Below are 21,456 nucleotides of genomic sequence, written 5' to 3'. Positions count from 1 at the left end.
CATGCTTGGCCACCACTCCGTTATCACCGTGGAATACAGGACCCTGTTTTTGGGATCAATGCGGGTTCCTGTGGTTGGACCCCCAGTGATCAAACTCTTATCCTTTCTTCTGTGGATAACTTTTAACGCTGAGAAAACCTGTTTCATAGTGCATTCAGATATTGCGGATTTTGTCTTGGGTTTTGGTGCAGATTTGCATTCAAATTGAAGGGGTGAAATCTGCAGCAGATCTGCACCAAAATCCAAACCCACAGCAAATCAGTGACGTGTGAACGCAAACTAAGGCCTCGGTCAGACGCGCTTGTTTTACACGCTGCTAAGCAACATGTAAACAACGTTGGCGACATGCAGGGATTATACGCGTGAACAGGGCTGCCTGTAGGTGCGTGGAACAGCCGATTACATGTCTGTGGTGCGAGCAGCCTGCTTCCACGGCTCCCTTAGGAGCCTATGGTAAGCACCTTGGACAACGCCACCATGGAGCTGACAGGTGAGTTGGCACTCGCTGGCCATTCTTTTTTTTTAAAGTACAGATTCTGTGCTTCTAAAAAGGGTCTGTGTTAGTGCTTCTATAGCAACATACTGACTCGTATATAAAAGCGCGGTTTTACATGCTGCTGTAGCAGCGTTTAAAACACGCTTGTCCGACCGAGCCCTTACATAAGAAGAAAGGGACCTAAGGAATTACGCTAGTGCGTCTTATTTTATTTAAAGGGATTTCCAGTTTTATGCCAATAATATTTCATCAATATAGCGATGAAAATTTCTAAAAAGCACTTGTTTGCTGTCAGTGAATGAGAACGTTTTTCATTAATGGACAGCAAACCCCATACACAACTACTGTTAGCTGAGAAGGGGATATAACTGTATACAGTGTAGACAATGCTCTGTGAACCAAACACCTCAGCAGCAGCTGCACAAATCTCTCTACTAGTCTGCCACAATGTATCGGTGAGGAGTGTAAGATGCTTATCTCACAGAGCATTGTCTACACTGCATTTAACTGTCTGTATCAATAGAGAACAGAAGCAATGACTACAATGTGAAGAGATCCATACACGACGCTGGAAACGTCAAGAAGAGGCGTGATAGAACGGGTCATAGGTCATTGCTGCTGAACTGACTTGCACTCTGTTAAAGGAAACGGTCATCACTTTTGAGCCCCATAAACTCGGTTATGGGGCCCAGGTGAGGGAACGGGGAGTCTGAAGAGCTGTATTTCATACACACTAGGTGCCCCTTTCCTGTGCTGTGTTACCGCAAAGTTGGCGTACTCGTACAGCCTGACTCTTCGCAGACTGCTATGTGCTTACCATTCATCTCTATGGAGAGCGTATACAGACAGTCAGCTGAAAGGAGTCGAGCTGTGTGCACACACCAACTTCATGGGATCACAGCGCAAGAACGGGGCATCCGGTGAGTATAAAAAAGAAGATCCCCGGACTTCCCCTTTCCTCATCTTTTGAGCCTCTAATGTAGTTTATATGGGGCTCAAACTACATTAGAGGTTCCTTTTAAAGTCAGTGGCCTGTGGACTTGCATCTTCAAGGCCAAACTGACAAGTTTCTGGACTTGTCTAGGGATTCTACCACACAGTCTTTTTTGCTGTGCTTTTTATGAAAATGTATATTTTTCCTTTGTTGAGGGGGTATTCCAGGACTCTGTTGCCTTTTCAATCATCAATAGAGAAAGTTATCAGCAGATGGTCGTTGGGATCCTGCCGCTCGGACCACCGCTGATCAGCTGGTTCCCAGTACCGCTATTGCTGCTTCCTCCACTGACCCTAGTGACAGCGGCACCAGGAGACAGATGATTGGCTGGGATCTGAGTAGCGGGTCCCCGCTGATCTATTGATGATCTGTTGGTCATCAATAGATAAAGTTCTCAGAGTCCTGGAATACCCCTTTAACAACATAATGTTTAATCACTATTTACTGAGAGGCTTTACCCTTCCATTGTACTCCCCTATGATGTAGGGAAACATCTAGCTGTACTTCTGATACTATGCTGAAGGAAGCAAGCTCCTTATTGTGGTTATATAGTGTCATTATCTTGTAGATCCTATGTCTAGCTGAGCAGATTCAGTTCACGGAGGATGTTGAGAATGCCATTCGTGGTTACAATCTTCATGAAGTGGAAATAGAGCTGACGGCTAAGCTTGAGCACTACACCAGTATTGATGATACATCCGTTGCAGGTAAGGAGACTATTTGCTGTGGACTGTAAATCATTACTAACTACATTGTGGAATTTGAAAGTGTTCCACCTGGAAGGAATTGGCAGAATTTCATTAAACCTGTTAGAGTCATAACCACAATATATGATGGCAAATTGGAATGAATCAACCAATGTTTATTACTGTTCGGTGCAGGTTTCAGTAAGAAGTTTGCCCACCATGCGCACCTATACACTCTTAGACCCTTGCAGGCATTGAATCAATGTGTTCAGTTTTGTTGTTGGGGTTTCTCCATGACTTGTGCAGTTTGTGGTGGATGGCCATGTAATGTAATGAATCTACCTATAGTGTCCCAGACATGTTCTGTTGGGGATAAATCCAGGGACCATGCGGGCCAATCCATGGTCGTGACTCCTTCTTGTCATGTCGTGTCATGGCTGCAGTATTTGGACGGGCATTATCCTGTTGGAATAGAACATTTTGGATGGCGGTCATGGAGGGTATGAGAACAGGGTGTTACCACTTGGTCCACATACTGGCTGGCAGTCATGCCATCGACAACCACCAACTCGGTTCTGCTGTCATAACTGATGACTGCATTGGTTGGACCTGTGTGGGGCTCGAAAGTCACAGCAGGTGGCCCCTTTCTCCAAATCATTGATGGATAGGTTGGCAATTATCAATTTGTCCATGACAGAATCAGGTCTTATCATTTAACACAGCTGTTCTCTATTTGTGTGTCCAGTTGCGTCTAGCAGTATGTTGGGTTAGTTGTTTCTGGCACTGAAATTGGGTTAACAGAACACAATACATGGGGGTCCAAGAATGTAACCCAGCATCAAGCAGTCAGTTTATAATTGTTGGTGGGGGGACTCTGACTCCAACCACTGCTCGGATCTGTGCTGCAGTTGCTCGTCTATCTGCAGCTAATATTAGCACTATTTAGCGGTCTTCATGTGGCGGCGTCCTTCTTCAGTGACCTATGTGAGGTCAGCGAGTACTAGAGCCGTCCTGTGACCAATGAGTAACCACTCTACTGGTCTTGCCCTATGGCTAGACCTTCGAGACATTTCATCATGTGATTCCCCCATTTCAAACATGCCAATTATCCAACTTCTCAAAGTCAAACTTTTGCGTGTACGTAGTGTGAAATCTACGATTTGGCATTACTGGTCACTGACAATCAAAGGACATTCTTATATTACACACTTGACAACTTATTAACTAAAACACTGTAGCATTTTCCATAACAAAGGGCCCCATAATCTGCATACTAATACATATTCTTCATCTACCTCATATGGGGAGACTTTTGATTCAAGTCTCATACATTTTTCTGCAACTGTCTGTGTGTAACGCTTTGTTTCCACCCGTGTAGCTGCGGGCTGAGATTATACAGGGTGTTCAAAAATAATTGGCGCAGAAGTAGCGCTGACTTGTTCATACATGATTTTACTTACAGCAGCCAGAATGACCTGAAAAGATAGAAGAACTCTAAGTTTTTAATGCACCTTACAGATGTTGGCTGTGAGTGGACAGGTGACACTTAGACGGCCTAAAGACCCCTCCGCTGCAGGGGATTTGTCAGGGTGCGGAAAGGCCAAACTTGACGACTGACTTAATCTGTCTTCTCACCAGCATCGAACATATATAAGGTGCTTTAACAGCTTGGGGAGTCCTATTCTTCATATCATTCTGGCTGTTGTATGTCTCTTCATATATGGCTAAATCAGCCTTACTTTGGCGCTATTCTTCTTGAACCATCATGTATTGTTACATGGGGCATCTGACAGGTGAGTCTCGCTAAGGTCAGAGCTTCCTTTTGTGCCCTGACATGAAGGTGGGAATGGAAGCAGAAGTGCAGCCGGCTATTAACATTCAGTGTGATTGTCTTCTGTCTTTCTTCACTGCAGACGATGCTGTAATATTGGAGCTGAAGCTGAAGGCGCTGATTCTGGACGTCATTCATAACATTGATGTGGTGAAGCAGCTGATCCGCGCTCAGGTCCATGCCGTGGATGACTGGCCGTGGAAGAAACGGCTGCGGTTCTACATGAAGCCGGATAAGAAGTGCTATGTGCAGATGGTTGATGCAGAGATAGAGTACACCTATGAGTATCAGGTATTTCACGGTCTAAGGCGCCTTGTCTGACCCTTAGTGTTCCTTACAGAGATCAGTGGATGCACTAGTCCAGGGGTGCACAATTTATTATAGGCTTCAGGAGGCAATGCAAGTGTTTAGTATCCTGACAGTAAGAATATACAGGGGGTGGGCAAAAATATGGAAACCCTATACGAAATTCATGGGATTTTTGCTATTAGCGCTAAGCTGCCCTTTTGACCCCTGCTTGACTGAGAGCTTTTCCAACAAATTTGTGTTTACTTCACCTCTTGCCCTGCTCTGGGTGGCTTTGGGAGCCGGCTGGTAACAACCCCTGACCAATGGAACCTTGTTGCTAAGGCAGACGTTCACTTCTGTGTTATATTACCGCCATTTAAGTCACATGGGATTATAAATTCGTTTTCAATAAGACGTGTTGAGACTGATTTTAAGCCATGCATTTCGTACAGTGTTTCCATATTTTTGTCTACCCCCTGTATGTAGACCTCAACGGAGGGCCTGCTGGCACTCAGCAAATACCTTACACTGCTAGATTTTGTTGGGATTTCCTGTTGCGTTGCATGATGCTAACGCTGGACGCGCACAGATATATAATGGAACATATAAAGGAACTTTAAAAACCATAAGAGGTCGATGATGAGCAGATATCTTGCAGGCACTGAGGGTTGGTGAGTTGTAGACTTGTCCATACACCTCCGAAACTGTAATCTATGGGGCAGATCAATGTATTTACTGTATATAAATGTGGCATTTAGACCAAATATGTAGGTGGGGCTTCGGCGTTACACCGGTGTAACACGCTTAGGGCGAGTTCACACACAGCAGAATTGTTGTGGAATTTTGGCTGCAGAGTATGAGCCTCCGCTCCGCAGCGGTGTACAGGGCAGTGTAAGTGATTGGGGCTGTAACAAAGCCTACTTGCAGAGGAAAACATCTGCAGCTGAAGAGTCGCAGAATTTCACATCTGCAGCCGCTCTATTTGTTGACCAAGTGCCGTGGACTTTTAACATGAAGCTCAGTCATTGCAGTACAGTGATTGAATGGCGCAATGAAAATCCGCTGATTTTAGAATCCCTAAAATTATAACCTTTCTATTCCGATTAACTACCCGAGCCAGTATAACAAATACACACAGGCGCCTGGCCTCCCCTCAAACTAGCCCAGAACTGCAGAAGCCATCACCTATTTTCCCTCAAAGAAGGGGATCCCCAAGGGGGCCGTTCCTGCGTTTACGTTGACACTGCCCCGAGGATATGTACTAAATGAGGCAAAGGAGATGAGAAAGGCTTATACAGAGAGGATATTCAAGGATGTAATTAATCTGGCTCATAGTTTTGCACAAGCCCAAAGTAGGGAATATTTTCTGACCGTGCCGGAATGAGGAGTCTGTCAGAATGATTGGCACATTTAATACCAAGGCTAGTGAAGTACGCAGGATCTGTTGAGTTATTCTACGGAGTGATTCGGATTTGTCAGAGGTGTTAACAGCTGATCCTTCCATAACCGATACAAGAAGGTGCAACCTGAGGGACATAGCCGTAGAATCCTAGAGTTGGACCTCCAGGGTCTTCGGGTCCAACCGCCGGCTCAGTGCAGGATTCACTACATCATCCCAGCCATCTGTCCCCCAGCATCAACTCTAATCTGTGGCTGCATTCATATATGCCAAGTGGTACATACAGATGGTCGGGCTACAAGGCATGCTGATTAGAGATGAGCGAGCGTACTCGGTTTGGGTGTTTTTGCACTTGAGCACCGCTTTTTCCAAGTAACTGACTACTTGGACGAAAAGATTCGGGGGGCGACGTGGCGGAACGGGGGGTAGCAGTGTGGAACTAGGGGGAGCTCTCTCTCCCCCCCACTCCCCTCTGCAACCCCCGCTCACCCCCGGGCCCCCCGAATCTTTTCGACCGAGTAGTCAGTTACTTGGAAAAAGCGGTGCTCAAGTGCAAAAACACCCGAACCGAGTACGCTCGCTCATCTCTAATGCTGATATATCCTCAAAAACACAGCACAGTGACAGGTAAACGTTATGTAAATAGAGGCTTTATCAACTGCCATTCTCAAAACCTGGTTTACCTGGCCATGTGCCCATGTCCTCGAAACGCATTGAGTCACTGTTTAAAAGGCGATGCACTGCGGGCGAGTTAATGGAAGTATCAGTGCTAATGTCATTAAGGTTCCAGAAGGATCGCGCTCATCTGTGTATCGCCTTCAGTCGTTTCCTGTAACTGTCCCTGGTTTATCTGCAGTTCTGGGCCAGTTTGGGGGGAGACCAGATACTTGTGTGTATTTGTTATACTCGCTCATGTATTCTACAATGACTCGGTTGAGAATTTGGGAGATCTCTGCTGCTATTCTGAAAAATCCGCTGATTTCAGTGGGGTTTTGTCAGTGATCATACACTTACTAAAAAGTTCTAGATTGAAAAGTGTTGGAAAACAACGCCGGGCCGCTTTTGTTTTCCGCCCTCGACGGATTCATGAACTGGGTTTGTGTTATATTAATGAATCTGGCGCTACGCTGGCCCGTGAGAGATGTAATTTATAAATCTCACTTCTCAGCAGCAAATACAGTAGGGAAAAACTGATTTTCTTTTTTTTTCTGATTGCAACTTTTTCTATTTACCATGTAGCAGTAATATGTGTGCTTGCAATATGACATCTGCTGCTTTTATAACAATGTAAGTGTCACCTTAAGGCCTCCTTCACACAGGCGACAAATTCGCACGATTTTGTTGCGTTGCTAAAATGCTACAAATCTCATGTATGTGAAGCCCATGCTTTCCTATGGGTTACTTCACACATGCGATGTTTGTAGCATGCTACAACCAGACACAAAAACCTCACAGATCTGGCTATATGCCCGCGAGTTGTGAGGTTTTGTCTCATCGTGGTGCGATGCAACTTTAACAGTAGGAAATCCTACTGTCAAAGCTAAATCTAAGCCCCACCTGCAGGGAAAAAAAAAAAAAAGATACATCATCTTAGAAGCGCTCTCCGCCACCGCCGCAGCTTCTCCCCGGGTTCCTGCACGGTTTCTTCTCTTCATCTTCTGGAAGCACTGGCTGTGATTGGCTAAGCGTCATTCACAGCCATTCATCGACCACTGGCTGTGATTGGCCAAGCATCAGCCAATCACAGCTAGCGCTTCCAGCAGCCGTGGATTTTTCAATCCCTGGCCAGAAGATGAAGATGATGATCAGTGCTTGGACCTGGGTAGAAGCTGCGGCGGTGCCCCGGACAGCGCAGGAGAGGTGATGTATACCTTTTTTTTTTTTCCTTCAGCTACAGCTTATTTTCAGGGTAGGGCTTATATTTCAAGCCCCCCCGAAAATCCTCACGTGATGCTACAAAATCGCGGTATTGCTGCGAGAAGACGCAGCGATATTACACAGTGCAGCGATGTGATATCGCTGCGATTGTCTCGCGGCAATGCCGTGTCACCCGTATGAAGGAGGCCTAAGGGATGTGATTAGCAGCGTTTATATAGTTGATTCATACATGTTCAGCAATAGAGGTGAGAGCATTTCTTGAATTTATTCTAAGTAATGTTATTTTTTTTTTCCTTCTGGTTTTAGGGCAATGCTCCCAAATTGGTCTATACCCCTCTGACAGACAAGTGTTACCTCACTCTGACTCAGGCCATAAAGATGGGCTTGGGGGGAAATCCATACGGTCCCGCTGGAACTGGTAAAACAGAATCGGTGAAGGCGTTGGGTGGACTTCTCGGGCGACAAGTGCTGGTTTTCAACTGTGATGAGGTGAAATGACCGGTTTGTTTTACTAAAGTCCAGTAATGATGGTAGTTATACTCCAATAATACACAGATTATTGCAATACTCTACATTTTATTGCAAATGGGTGATGTTACATGTGCAACTCAGCTATAAAATAGAGCGGAGAATTAAAAAAAAAAAAAAAAAAACAAAAGCAGACAAAAATTGCACTGTGCATGACAGCGGCTGTGAGATACGCGGTCAAGCGCAGTGAACTCGCTGCCATACTCACCGATAGCCAGCTTGGAACATTTCGTACATTAAAAGCTGTAATTATCTCCCTTTTTTTCTTTCCTGCAGAGTTGAATGGTCCTTCTATTGGGCTAATCAGAGCCAAGCATTCCTCAGATCACTTGTTGTCCTGACAGTCCGCCCATGTAAAGGGACCAGCGCTCAGCCATACACTTGTTGGCTCATCAGCTTGGTTATCTGATTGAAATGCTCGCTGATAGGCTGTACATCTCCCCGTGTGAGCAGGGAGGTATACTGCTGGCCTACGGGGACCAGTGATGGTATTAGTAATTACTTGTCCCTATTGGCCTGTGAAAAAAGAAAATGAACCTAGTGCCAATTGATATGTATGTCGATCGACACATTACATCAGACTGCGGATTCAGCGCATGTAAAGGGACTATAAGTGAAATTGGCCTCTACTTGTTATAGAATTAGCATATGACATGTTAAGGGAGGCTGACCGCAGTCATATAGAAGTACATTTAGGTGTAATTACCAGTAGTAGTAAAGATATATCCTTTTATTGTGTGTGCTTTTGCCTAGGGGATCGATGTGAAATCTATGGGGAGAATCTTTGTTGGCTTGGTGAAGTGTGGAGCTTGGGGTTGCTTTGATGAGTTCAATAGACTTGAAGAGGCCGTTCTTTCTGCGGTGTCCATGCAGATCCAAACCATCCAGGATTCTTTAAAGAACCACAGAGCGACTTGCGAGCTACTAGGGAAGGAGGTGGAGTAACATTCATTTTAATTATCTGTTTTACTTCTTTTCAACACTTTATATCACTTCACACTCGTTACGTTTTACTTATAGGTGGAGCTGGACCCCAATTCTGGTATCTTCATCACTATGAATCCTGCTGGCAAGGGCTATGGGGGACGTCAGAAGCTGCCTGATAATCTTAAGCAGCTGTTCCGTCCGGTAGCCATGTCCCGACCGGACAATGAGCTCATTGCCGAGGTTATTCTTTACTCCGAAGGGTTTAAGGAGGCAAAGACACTGGGTCGGAAACTTGTGGCAATCTTTAACCTAGCTAGGTAAGTATGTTGAGTATTATCATCGTTTATTAAAAGGGGCCGTCTCTGTCGTTTCAGGGATCACTTACAGGGGTTTTCCAGGTAGTGCCGGTTGTCAGTGCTGGCACACACCGAGGTCGGAGCGGAAGCCACTTTTCCAACCCCTGTGCAGTTGCTGGCATTCATAATTGTAGGCACAGCTCTCATTGAAATCGTTGGGCTTTTAATATAATGTAGGCTTCTTCTTGGAAGATTAACGTACAGTCTGTTAGGAAGGTAGGCTTAAGGGTGTTCTTCCCATTTAATAGGAGGGATATTTGTACCTTCTCCACCTCCATGCTCCCCCACATTTAAAGTCACGAGGAGGCCTCCAATATCAATTCATCCTAGATGGAGTTGATGGTGATGGACAGTCTATCCTGGGTTATCAGCAGCACATTTAACAGTTTTTGGGTCAATATAGATCCAGAGGTCACTATGCCTCTCCGTTTACCCAGGCACCTGCTAGTTTATATTTATCACTTGGGACCAAACTCTATGATCTCAACAGAGTGTATAGACCCCCCTCCTTTTTGGGAATTGTCTCTTTCATGCCTAGCATGTTCTTTCCAGGATCAGGCAAGGGACGTCCTGGTCTGGTCTACCTAGGATAAACTAAGACTGTTACGAAGGAAGGAGGGTGGGAAGGAAACTCCATCCCTTCAGTGAGAAAGACCACTACCACAGACGCCGGTACACACATGCTCTGTAAATTACCATAACCGAGAATTTATTGCCAGTACACTTTACTCCTCCTTTGAGGAGAAGATAATTATTTACAACGAGACTGCACCCAACTTTTTTTACAGGCATTGGTGAGCATCTACTGCCTCATTACCCCCTTCTATAGGAGAAATAATTGGTTGTACAGCCAGACTGCCCCTGACATAATTACAGGGATTAGCAACAATCTACCGCCTCATTACCGTGTAATTCTTCGTATCGGACATGACCTCATGGTATGATCTGCAGTCTGTCTCGCCACTCCCATTTCACAGGAGGGATGTTATGCGACTCTTGGACAAGACTATACAGTATGACAATCATCACCCAAGTACTCTGAGTTGCTGTATCAATCATGACTTCACAGTATAAGATGATATGTGGTACTGTGAGTCTCCATCTGGGACATGACTACACAGTAATAACTAGATTGCACTGTATGCTCAGCAGTCTCAGTCTCATTATCCCCTCTCGCAGCAGGAATATTTATGGTATTCTGAGCCTTCATCTCGGGTACAACTACACAGTAATCACAACAATTGTACGCCGATTCTATAAGAGTAATAGTTGTACTGTGAGTCTTTGTATCGGACTTGACTTCAGTGTATGCTCAGTAGTCCCCGTCTCGTCATCCCCTCTTGTAGCAGGAATATTTATGGTACTGTGAGCCTTCACCTCAGATATGATTACACAGTGCTGCCAATTGTCGTCCACCTCATTAACGTCTTCTATAGGAGTATTAGTAGGTCTGTGAATTACAGATGTTGAACGGGTAAGCGGCCATTTAAACGGGATGATTATCGTACAAAATTCGTTAAAAAGTGAGTGCCATAATCGCCGTGTCTAAATGTACAGCCATTGTGCACTATTTGTTTACAGTCACAATGACCGTGTCCCTTCGCATAACCCCCCACTCTGGGAGCAGTAATTATAGTACAGGGATTCTTAGTGTGGGACATGACTACACAATTATGGTGACTATTGTCCGCCCAATTACCCTTGCCCATGGTGGGAGTAAATGTCATTTTGTATTGGACAGGACTGGGCAGTCATGCCAAGCAGTGTCCGTTCTCATTACCCCCTTTTCTAGGAGGAGTAGCTGTAGGAATGTGAGACCGTATCCCTTTTGACCACATGAGTATGTCAAATGGCGGAGTCATGTCATGCGGTAACACAATGCTTTACCTACGACTAGGGAGCTAAAGAAGGCATCCTGCCCCCTCATTGACCAGTTTTTTAGCATTCTTACGATAATGCAGTCAGTAAAGGTGTAATTTAATACCTTTAGATACTTGATGCTGATGGACTCTGTATTCTACTTAGTCCTAATGTGGGTACCAGGTGGGTTCCTTGCCTTCTCCATAGGTCAAAGATTGAAACTGCTGCTCCATTCAGTAGTTGAGGGCTTCGGTGATGATGATCGTTTTATGCCACCTCATCCCCCTTCCCCCACCCCTCCTGTGGAATGAACAATTGTGTACAGCTACTGGAAGGTAGTAATTGCAATCTCAATCAGCTACGTTATCTCCATCATGAAATCATAGAATTGTCAAGTTGGAAGGGACCTCAGGGTCATCGGGTCCAACCGCCTGCTCAGTGCAGGATTCACTAACTCATCCCAGACAGATATTTGTCCAGCCTTTGTTTGAACACTTCCATTGCAGGAGAACTCACCACCTCCCGTGGCAACCTGTTCCACCCATTGATCACCCTCACTGTCTAATATCTAATCTCTGTCTCCTCCCTTTCAGTTTCATCCCATTGCTTCTAGTCTTTCCTTGTACAAATGAGAATAGGGCTGATCCCTCTGCAGTGTGACAGCCCTTCAGATATTTGTAGACAGCTATTAAGTCTCCTCTCAGCCTTCTTTTTGCAAGCTAAACATTCCCAGATCCTTTAACCGTTCCTCATAGGACATGATTTGCAGACCGCTCACCATCTTGGTAACTCTTCTCTGAACTTGCTCCAGTTTGTCTCTGTATTTTTTTAACGTTAGGTGCATCAAACGAACTGTAACTGTTTTTGCCACCAGGTTTTAATGTGATGCATTGCTAGGGAGTGCTCGCTACTAGCTTTATACTCCTTCATAGAGGAGTATCTATATTACTGTGTGATACAGTATACTCGTGGCCCACAGTACTCCCCTCCATAACACAACTAGATTACTGCTACATTCTATACAGCAGGTTCATGCAGTCCGGGGAGCATCGGGTGGCAGTGCATTGCATTCACTATATTCTGTCTCACGTTTATTATGTGCTTCTTGCCGAATAGCTGAGGGGATAAGGGTCTCTGCAGACCTAGTCTACAGTGACCATTTTCCACTGCGTGAGAGTCCTGGGACTGATGGTCTCATCTTTTGAGGCCATCTGATTTGGGCAGTTTCACATGCGGCCTCTTCAGTGGGCCATTCTCTCCCAGTGGGACAAATCAGAGAACTCTCTCAATAATAAGATCCCACTACTTCCACAGCTTCAACACGATCTTCTCTGGTGGCTGGACTCCCCACAGATCATTCGGGGACACTCTTTTCTGACACTGCACTAGCAAGTCTTCAGAACGGAAGCTAGTCTTCTTGGCTGAGGGGGTACGCTTCAGAAACTAACAAAGGGCACTTGTATATCAGGAGGGTAGACTCCTGTACTGTCTGTCCTAGAACCTTGAGCAATTTTTCTGTCACGTCAGCACTTCGTGCCCCATGTAACAGGCACTGTCAGAGATGGGGTCATCCGGACATCGATCTGACAGCATCCAGATTCCCATCTATGTATCCCAATCCCAGGACCCATAGGCTTGATCAGTGGATACTCTAGTAATTCCCGTGGACCGAATTCCAGTTCCTGCACTTCTTCCTTCCCTTTCCTCCTCATAGCTCGACTTCCTAAGAAGGTCAATATGAAGGGCCTGCCAGTGATTCTTGTCGTGCCAGTCTAGCCTCAAAGAACTGCTCTTCGACTCTCCATTTTCCATCCCCCTTCAAGAAGATCTTCTCTTATGGGGACCCCTCTTTCCACCGAGTTTGTTCACGCTTCGTTTAAAGGCATGGCAGTTGAAGTTATGGTCCTGGGTGCCTGTGGCTTTGACATGCAGGACATTTCAGACTATGATGAAGGCCAGAAAACTCCCCTCTTCCTGAATTTCTCATCGCTTTTGGAGGGCGTTCTTCCTCTGGTGCAAACAACACTACTTTCATCCTATGCATTTTTCACTGTCTTGCCTTTTGGCTTTCCTAAAGGAAGGCTTGGGACTAAGCTCCCTGAAGAGTCAGGTATCGGTGTTGTCCATCTTTTCAACATCTTCTGACCTCGAAGTCAGCCATCCATACCTTTCTACAAGAAGTTGCTCACGCTACTCCTCCATACCATTCTCCTGTCCCTCCTTGGGACCTTAATCTGGTACTGAATGTGCTACAGGTTCACCCTTTCGAACCATTGTGCAACATCCTGGCTCGTTTTTTGTTCTATAAAGTAGCTTTTTTTTAATAGTGCTCACTTCCATCCACAGGATTTCTGAACTAGCAGCCTTGTGAGTCACTGTCTTCCATCAGGACAAGGTGGTCCTACGTCCTGTGCCCTCCTTATATAAGGTGGTGTTGGCCTTCCATACAAATGAAGACCAAATTTTGCCTTCCTTCTGTACCTCCACTACACAACCAAGGGAATCTGCTGTCCATAGATTGGACTTGGTCCAAGCCCTGAGGATTTACCTTTTCCAAACGTCTTCTTTCAGGCGCTCAGAATCTCTTTTTATGATTCCAGAGACTTGAGCTTCCAAGTCTGTTATCTCGCATTGGATTCGGTCCACAGTAGTGGAGGCCTATTGTGCATTAAGCCTCCCTATCATATTTACTGCATGCTTTTCTTGGGCCGCGGGTGCCTCTTGGGTGGTATGCAATGGCGCCTCCTCTCTTCAAGTGTGCAAGACTGCTACGTTCTACACAACTTCTCTAGATTCTATCGAGTCCGCTGATGCCTCTCTTGGTCTTAGAGTCTTGCAGATGGCTATAAACTGACTGTATGTATTTTAATTTGCTCTTTCCACCATTGAGGGACTGCTCTGTAATGTCCCATGGATGAGGAAATCAGATTTTTGTGCTTGCCATAAAATCACTTTCTTGTCTCATTCATTGGAGGGACAGAGCACCCACCCAAAGCGTTGTCAAATGTTCCCCCTTTTACCATGCTCTCACCCTAGCTGGAGCGTTCTCCCTGGAGTTGCACATTGTTCTGAGCTCTGTTGCACTATTTAAGGTTTACATTTTTCTTTTTCAATGTTTTTTAATCTTTTTTTTTTCCTGCTAATTTACATGCAAGGATTATCGCTCAAACAACGTCTTTTGAGCGATAATCTTTGCGTGTAAATGCTATCAGGTGCGCATAAAATCCATCGTTTGGGGAGCTGATAGCAGGGACTGCAAACTGTTCTCCACGGGAGCGCTGATTATATTGTATTCAGCTTGCAACCCGACGGCAGAACAAAGTAGCTGTATGCAGAGAACGGACAACCTGCTGTTCTCTTCATACAGCTCCCGGAGGCTCATTTACATGCAAATGAAGGTAATGTGCAGCTACTGGGCATTCATGCCCATTATCTGCTTATGCAAAATGATCGCTAAAACTGTCGATCTCCCTATCTTTTAAAACGAATTTTCATCAAACATCTTTGTGTGTAAATGGGCCTTTAGAAGGGGTTGTGCTAATTGGACATTCAAAAAAGGAAGTCACCATTGTAATTAGCTGTTATTGCAAGAAGAGCATTTGTGTGGATGTTCATGTCCTCTGCAGTAAGACATGTAATAGTGAATTTATGGGCACATTTAGTCCCCCAGGAGTGACAGACACTCTTTATCACTGCTTTCCACTGTGGCTCATAACAGACAGGGTCCTGAGTGTTGGACCCCCTTTTTGACATCCAAATACCCCAAAACAACATATGGAAAGGGGTTGTGTTATTTCTACCTGAAATTTTTTAAAAATCACCCATAAGTCTCTCTTTCTCACATTTTAGAAAATTAAACTTTGTTGTCGGCACGAGAGAAAACTATTACTGCTCTATAGGTTTTCCAGAAGTGACCGGTGATTCAATGGGCTGTCCTCTCTTGTCATCTGGAGGGGTTATTCTACATGTTGGTCTGTATTTATAGGGGCTCTATCCATTGTAAGACAGACTGAACTGGTGCGTAAATAGAACCCGTTATGTTCAATGGGGTAATTTACAGGAGCAATGATTTATTTCTTTGTTTGTTTTTTTTTAATGCTCAGACGGCTATTGTAAGTTCGAAAAATTTTCAGCTGCCGGATTTGCTCATTCAGCTGCAGGATTTGCTCATTATTACCTGTGTCAGCGTAAAAAAAAAAGCATTGCACCATTTTCACAAAGAGGGCATCCGTTACGTTTAGAGGAAAGCAGGTTTCATCACCAACATAGAAAGGGGTTCTTTACTGTAAGAGCAGTGAGACTGTGGAACTCTCTGCCTGAGGAAGTGGTGATGGCAAAATCAATAGAGGAGTTTAAAAGGGGACTAGATGTCTTTCTGGAGCGGAAGGATATTACAGGATATAAATCTTAGGTTAATTGTTAATCTGGGTATACAGGCAGGTAGGAACTATTAGGGGTTGATCCAGGGAACAGTCTGATTGCCATTAGGGAGTCGGGAAGGAAATTTTTCCCAAAAGGGCTAATTGGCTTCTGCCTCTTGGGGTTTTTTGCCTTCCTCTGGATCAACAACACAGGAGGATAAACAGGCTGGACTAGATGGACATTGTCTTCATTCGGCCTTACGAACTATGCTACTATGGAAGATAACGCGGTATTTTCTCTTCAACAGGGTATTCATTTTCAAAATGATTCCTTCTCCCATTCGATAGGGTAGCCTACAAGCGAAGCTCCTGTGACTAGAACTCATTGTCACTTTAGGACTCAACTTGTTTTGGGAACAAGCTCTTCAATTTTATAAGAAACTTTAAGGAAGAAGACTAGATAAGAATACAGGCCCTACTACAGCAACAACGTCACACTTGTCTGCAATCTGTCCAGTGTTGGATCTTATTCACTTATAGGGGTTGTCCAGCTTCAAACTATTGGTAGTCTATCCTCAGGATATGTCATCAATAACAGATCGGTGGGTTCCATCGCATGAGTCCTTCGCTGATCAACTGTTTACTGGGTCTGATCTGCATTGAGCTGATATCTGGCCAAATAGACAGACAAACAGATGGCTCCATTCTCACTGCAGTGGCCAAGCGTGGTATTACATGCAAAGTTCACTTCAGCGGGAACTTTGAATGTAGTACTAACCCAGGCCACTGGAGCGGAGCGGTGTACTTAAGGCGAAAATCATCTCTGTGCATGAGTGCATTGACCCAACAAACAACTGATCATCAGGGGACTCGAGCAGCAGACCATCACCGATCTACAATGGCCTATCCTTAGGATAGACAATCATATGTGGCTGAGCCACAATCCCAGACATCCTGCATGGACAAGAGTGACACAGTGTTTAGGGGAAAAATAATTCACATCTTTTAAGCTAATCTTGGTCAACTCCTTTAAGAACATCCTTGTAATATATGACTTTCGCACAGTCTTAATGCACTGCAGTAACCAGGTTTTGCATTACAGGGAATTGTTGACACCCCAGCAGCATTACGACTGGGGATTAAGAGCACTGAAGACCGTCCTTCGAGGCTGTGGGAATCTTCTTCAGCCCCTAAAGAAAAATGGAACAAAGCTGAACAGTAAGAATTACCCCGTGTCTTTGGTGTACAGGAATGCTTGCTGACTATTTTGCTAGTTATCAGTGACTGTTGGCCCTTGTAAACACGAGACCCAACAAGGCAAGTGAGCAAGAATCACCCCCTTATTGGAGTCACTTGGATTTTAGCTCCCCTTAAAACAGAGCGACTGTCGGTCCGTGTAAACAGACAGTCATTCACCTACGAAGAAATGCCTGAATGGAGGCAGGCGGCTGGAAGAGATCTCTGGAGCGCTCAGTCAGCATTTCATGACTCTCAGTATCTTCCTATATTGGTCATCCGTTATAAAAGTGCACCTCGAAAACTAATATTTGCTCTTATGGTCGGTGTTTCTGTGTGACTCCAGCCCAGATCTGACAAAAAAATCCCTGACAGCATAGCAAAGTGTGCAGCAATCCGATAAAATTCTGGTTGGACTACTGGCTTATGGACAGATCCATTATAGCTAATCCGTTCTTTCCCGTGCCATTTTGCTCCGGCATGTGCAGGATCCAGTAATTGCAGCACTTTCGTTTTTTGGCTCCAATAGCAGAGTTGGAAGGAGCCGCAGGTGCAGATGTAAATGGGACCTTAGCTATATAGTATATTGCAGCTCAGTAATAATAATCTTTATATAACGCTATTATATTCTGCAGTGCTCTACCGATCTTAAGGCGTATTCCGAGAAGAAGTCAGATATTAAATATAACGCCAATAATAAAATAGGACAGTAGGGATGAGGGCCCTGCCCACAAGAGCTTATGATCTATAACAAAGAAAGAGTGGAATACATGGGGCACAAGTGCTTGTTCAGCTCAGTAGTCTGACCATACTATATAAATACAGTACTATAAATAATGCTATGTAAGCCAATATCTATATACGTACATAAGAGCAATCATACGGTATTATGGCATGAGAGGGATGGTGATCGGGTTTGGACGGAAAGTGTAGAAACTGCGATTGTCCTGGATAGCACATCCCAGAGGACTGGAGAAGTCTTTGAGATGGGAGTGTGAGGTTCAGATAGTAGTGATCGCTCCTCTGCATGGTTATGGTATCTTCATATGTTGCTGAATTGCTGCAGATTTTCCACAAGAGAATTGGCTACGGAAAATATGCAGCATTTTACTGTACAAGCAATGTGGATAAGATTTCAAGAAATCAATCATCTCGCATTGTGTAACCAGTCGGCAGCATAAATTGACTTTTGATGTGGATTTTAAAGGCTAAGGACATCTGTAACTTTTTCTTTGTTTAATGTCACCTCCTAGTGGCAGAAGGCCTGCTATGTCCCCCAGTGACACACATGAGAAAATCTATTTTGCAGTAGGGTTTAATTAAATATTTAGCATCGTTTGTCTTATGCAGCTTCTACATATCAGTGTATCTAAAAACTGCAGTCTAAAGGCCCATTTAGACGGGATGAATATCAGGCAAACGATGGCCAACACTCGTCCTCGCACATGCTAGCTCTCGTGCTGCTGCACGGTAGCTAGTATCGCTGGCGCACAGCAGGAGGAAATTTCTCTCCTTTCGCTCCCCCACTCCCCGTCATTCACTTAACATAGCGGCTGTTCAGTACTAAATGGCTGCTACTTACACTGAACAATGAGCGATCAGCTCGTCGTTTATGCAGCATGAATGATAGATGATGAGCTGGTCACTGATCACTCAGTGTAAATAGCAGCCGTTCAGTATTGAATGGTTGCTGTGTTAAGTCAATAGAGAGGGGCAGGGGAACGAGAGGAGAGAAATCCGCAGCCGCCTCGCTGTGCGCCAGTGATACTAGCTACTGTGCAACAGTACGAGAGCGAGTATGTGCGTCGACGGGTGTCGGGCATCGTCCCGTCTAAATGGGCCAATAGTTTTAATAGGAAATCCATCAGTGAGTCTAGACAGCCGACTTTTCAGCCCTTATCTCTTCTCTCCTGCTGGTTCTTATCAGCTAATTTATGACCACAGTAAGGTTTATCTGTAGACTGTATCCTCCACAGTGGTGAATATTATTACGGCTCTCATGGGTATAGAGGAAATATTACCCGTTATGCAATGGCATCTAACCAAATGACCTGTATGTTATGAAGGCCAAAATGACTCCATATGACGTTCCATGATGAGTGAGCAGATATTGATGAGCACCGGCAGATACGACTGATAGTTATGGATGTTTTGCGCACGCGTTCCTGTTTTCCTGGTAAGGTCTTTCTTCGTGTACATCCGATGCCATCTGCACCGCTGACCGCTCTGTTATCTTGCAGTCACTGAAAGCCACATCGTAGTTCAGGCTCTGAGGCTTAATACCATGTCAAAGCTGACATTCGCTGACTGCTCCCGCTGCGATGCTTTGATTAAGGACGTCTTCCCTGGAATTGACTTTAAAGATGTGGAGTACCTAGAGTTAAGTGCGGCCCTGCAGCAGGCCTTCCAGGAAGCGAATCTAGAAATCATACCAAGCCAGGTAAGTTACCATAGGCAGTGATGTGATGTTACGGAGCCATCGTTACATTGTTAAAGGGGTTTTCAAACAATCAGCGTTTATTAAATCACTAGAACTCTCACCAATCTGTAGTGTGGGGGGCTCAAGTCTTCCATCCCCCCTCACTGCAATGAGGAACAGTTTGTATGGAGCGACAGTTGAGCATGCAAACTTTAGTGTAGTTGCAAAAACATTTGTGCGCCCCTTTCTGACTCAAAACCGCAGATTACTAATGTGATTTTAAGCAGCATTTTTCAACGCATGATGCAGTGTTTGACAACGCTTTTAACGCACCCCATCAGTGTCCTGGATGATGAGATGCGTTAAAAAATGTGAAAACGCTGAAAAATAGAACAGATGGCACTTGACAATCGCAGCATTAGATGCATTTGAGCGCAGGCCTGCAAGGCCCCATTGAAATCAATGGGAGCGTTGTACCGCGATTAGTGGGATGCCACTCTAATTGCGGTAAAAAGTGGCCAATGCTGAAAGACGATGATCAGCCTTATCAGGGATTACAGTGCGAAACAGCTGATACTATTGTTTCAGCTGTATCCCGCTCCCTGATAACAGGCTGAGTATGAAGAACAGAGCGGTCTGTTCTCCATACCCGGCACAGCTCAGCTGTAGAACAGCCGGGCGCTCCGTGCAGAAAACAGCTGGATGCAGAAGACAAGCGGGGGGACACCCCGCTTGTCTTCTGCATCCTCCGCTCCGAGCGCTCGGCTGTTTAGTGCCTATTCAGGCATCCATATTTTCAGCACACGGACTAGTAAGGCTACTCACATGGTCATTCAGCGCTTGTCTTATTCTCATCCTTTTTCACAGATGAGGATAGCACTTGCAATGTTTGAGGTCCATGAACGTCGGACAGCAGGCGGACCGTTGTCCTTGTGCTTTCTGATATGTTTTAAGCCTTTATTCCATAGGTGTAGCCACACGGCCGTGTGAATGAGGCCTTAAATTAAACTCAGTTGCTTTTTGATATGTTACTGCACGGTTTACATGATTTATTTGCACTTTTTCACTGGCACAGATTAAGAAAGCTCTGGAGTTATATGAGCAACTGCGTCAAAGAATGGGAGTAGTGATCGTTGGACCAAGTGGTGCCGGCAAGTCTACACTATGGCGCATGTTACGAGCTGCACTTGGAAAGACTGGAAAGGTTGTAAAACAGTATACCATGAATCCTAAGGCTATGCCCCGACACCAGCTACTCGGACACATAGACATGGATACCAGAGAGTGGTCAGATGGAGTCCTAACCAACAGTGCGCGGCAAGTGGTTCGAGAACCTCAAGGTAAGTCATGTCTGCATTATAAGGGCCGTATAAGGAGATAAAACAGATCCACTGATCGCAAGGAGTTCAATAGTTTCATTTTCACTATTTCTCGGGCGTAAATACTATAGCCAAGAAAAGATAAGGCCTGCCCTATCTTCCCTGCACCTATTGAAAACATTGTGCTGGAAAGATCGGGCAGCCGCTATTTTCCTGTCTCTTTATTTATTTTTTTCAAACTCCTGGCCCCTGCCGCGAAGTTCGAGCTGCAAGTGAGAGAGAAGAAATCTCCCTTATTCAGGCGCATCTACACTCCATACTGCCGAGCATAGTTGTGCCCACGGCACTGTGTTTTCAGCTTAAGGCTTTATTCACAAGGGCGATTTTCATGCACGAGTCCAAGTCCGAGATAGGCAGAACTCATTAAAAAAAATAACCCATTCATTTGAATATATTCCCTAATGGCAGTGGTGTCTTTCAACGGGTACATGCGCCTGACCATGCTGCAAAAATCAGTCGGGAATGGTTTGAGGAACATGGCAAAGAGATCAAGGTGATAACTTGGCCTCCAATGTCTTCAGATCTCTATCCGATCAAGCAGCTGTGGGATGTGCTGGAAAGCCAAGTCCGAACCATGGAGGCCGCACCGAGCCTTTACAGGGTACTTCTACATGGAAAGATTATCGCTTGCCTGAGCAAGTGAGCGAACTATGTCACAGTTTGCTCGTTCGCTCAGGCAGTCCATTTAGACACAAAGAGCATGGACTGCATGTCCGGTTTCACCTACTATGCAGCTTGAAAAAGACCTTGAACGGTCGAAACGTTGTCTTACCATTTTAAGATGAAACAATAAAGTCCTTGCTTTTTTTATGTTGTTG

General features: G+C 45.0%; 1 protein-coding gene across 3 annotated transcripts in view; it reads left to right on the top strand.

The window, feature by feature from the left end:
* Positions 1 to 21,456, top strand: part of DYNC2H1 (dynein cytoplasmic 2 heavy chain 1) — a 413,010-nt gene that overhangs the window by 73,170 nt on the left and 318,384 nt on the right. For all 3 annotated transcript variants that reach the window (XM_066586361.1, XM_066586352.1, XM_066586344.1), the window contains exons 31-38: positions 2,059 to 2,197; positions 4,090 to 4,298; positions 7,879 to 8,061; positions 8,854 to 9,036; positions 9,121 to 9,344; positions 16,707 to 16,822; positions 19,081 to 19,280; positions 20,335 to 20,599. In XM_066586361.1, the coding sequence (XP_066442458.1) occupies positions 2,059 to 2,197; positions 4,090 to 4,298; positions 7,879 to 8,061; positions 8,854 to 9,036; positions 9,121 to 9,344; positions 16,707 to 16,822; positions 19,081 to 19,280; positions 20,335 to 20,599 (1,519 nt within the window). The remainder of the gene's footprint in view (positions 1 to 2,058; positions 2,198 to 4,089; positions 4,299 to 7,878; positions 8,062 to 8,853; positions 9,037 to 9,120; positions 9,345 to 16,706; positions 16,823 to 19,080; positions 19,281 to 20,334; positions 20,600 to 21,456) is intronic.

Source organism: Eleutherodactylus coqui, chromosome 1, assembly GCF_035609145.1.
Source record: "Eleutherodactylus coqui strain aEleCoq1 chromosome 1, aEleCoq1.hap1, whole genome shotgun sequence".
NCBI classification, from domain to species: Eukaryota; Metazoa; Chordata; class Amphibia; order Anura; family Eleutherodactylidae; genus Eleutherodactylus; species Eleutherodactylus coqui.
This window is presented reverse-complemented; position numbering and strand designations above follow the sequence as displayed.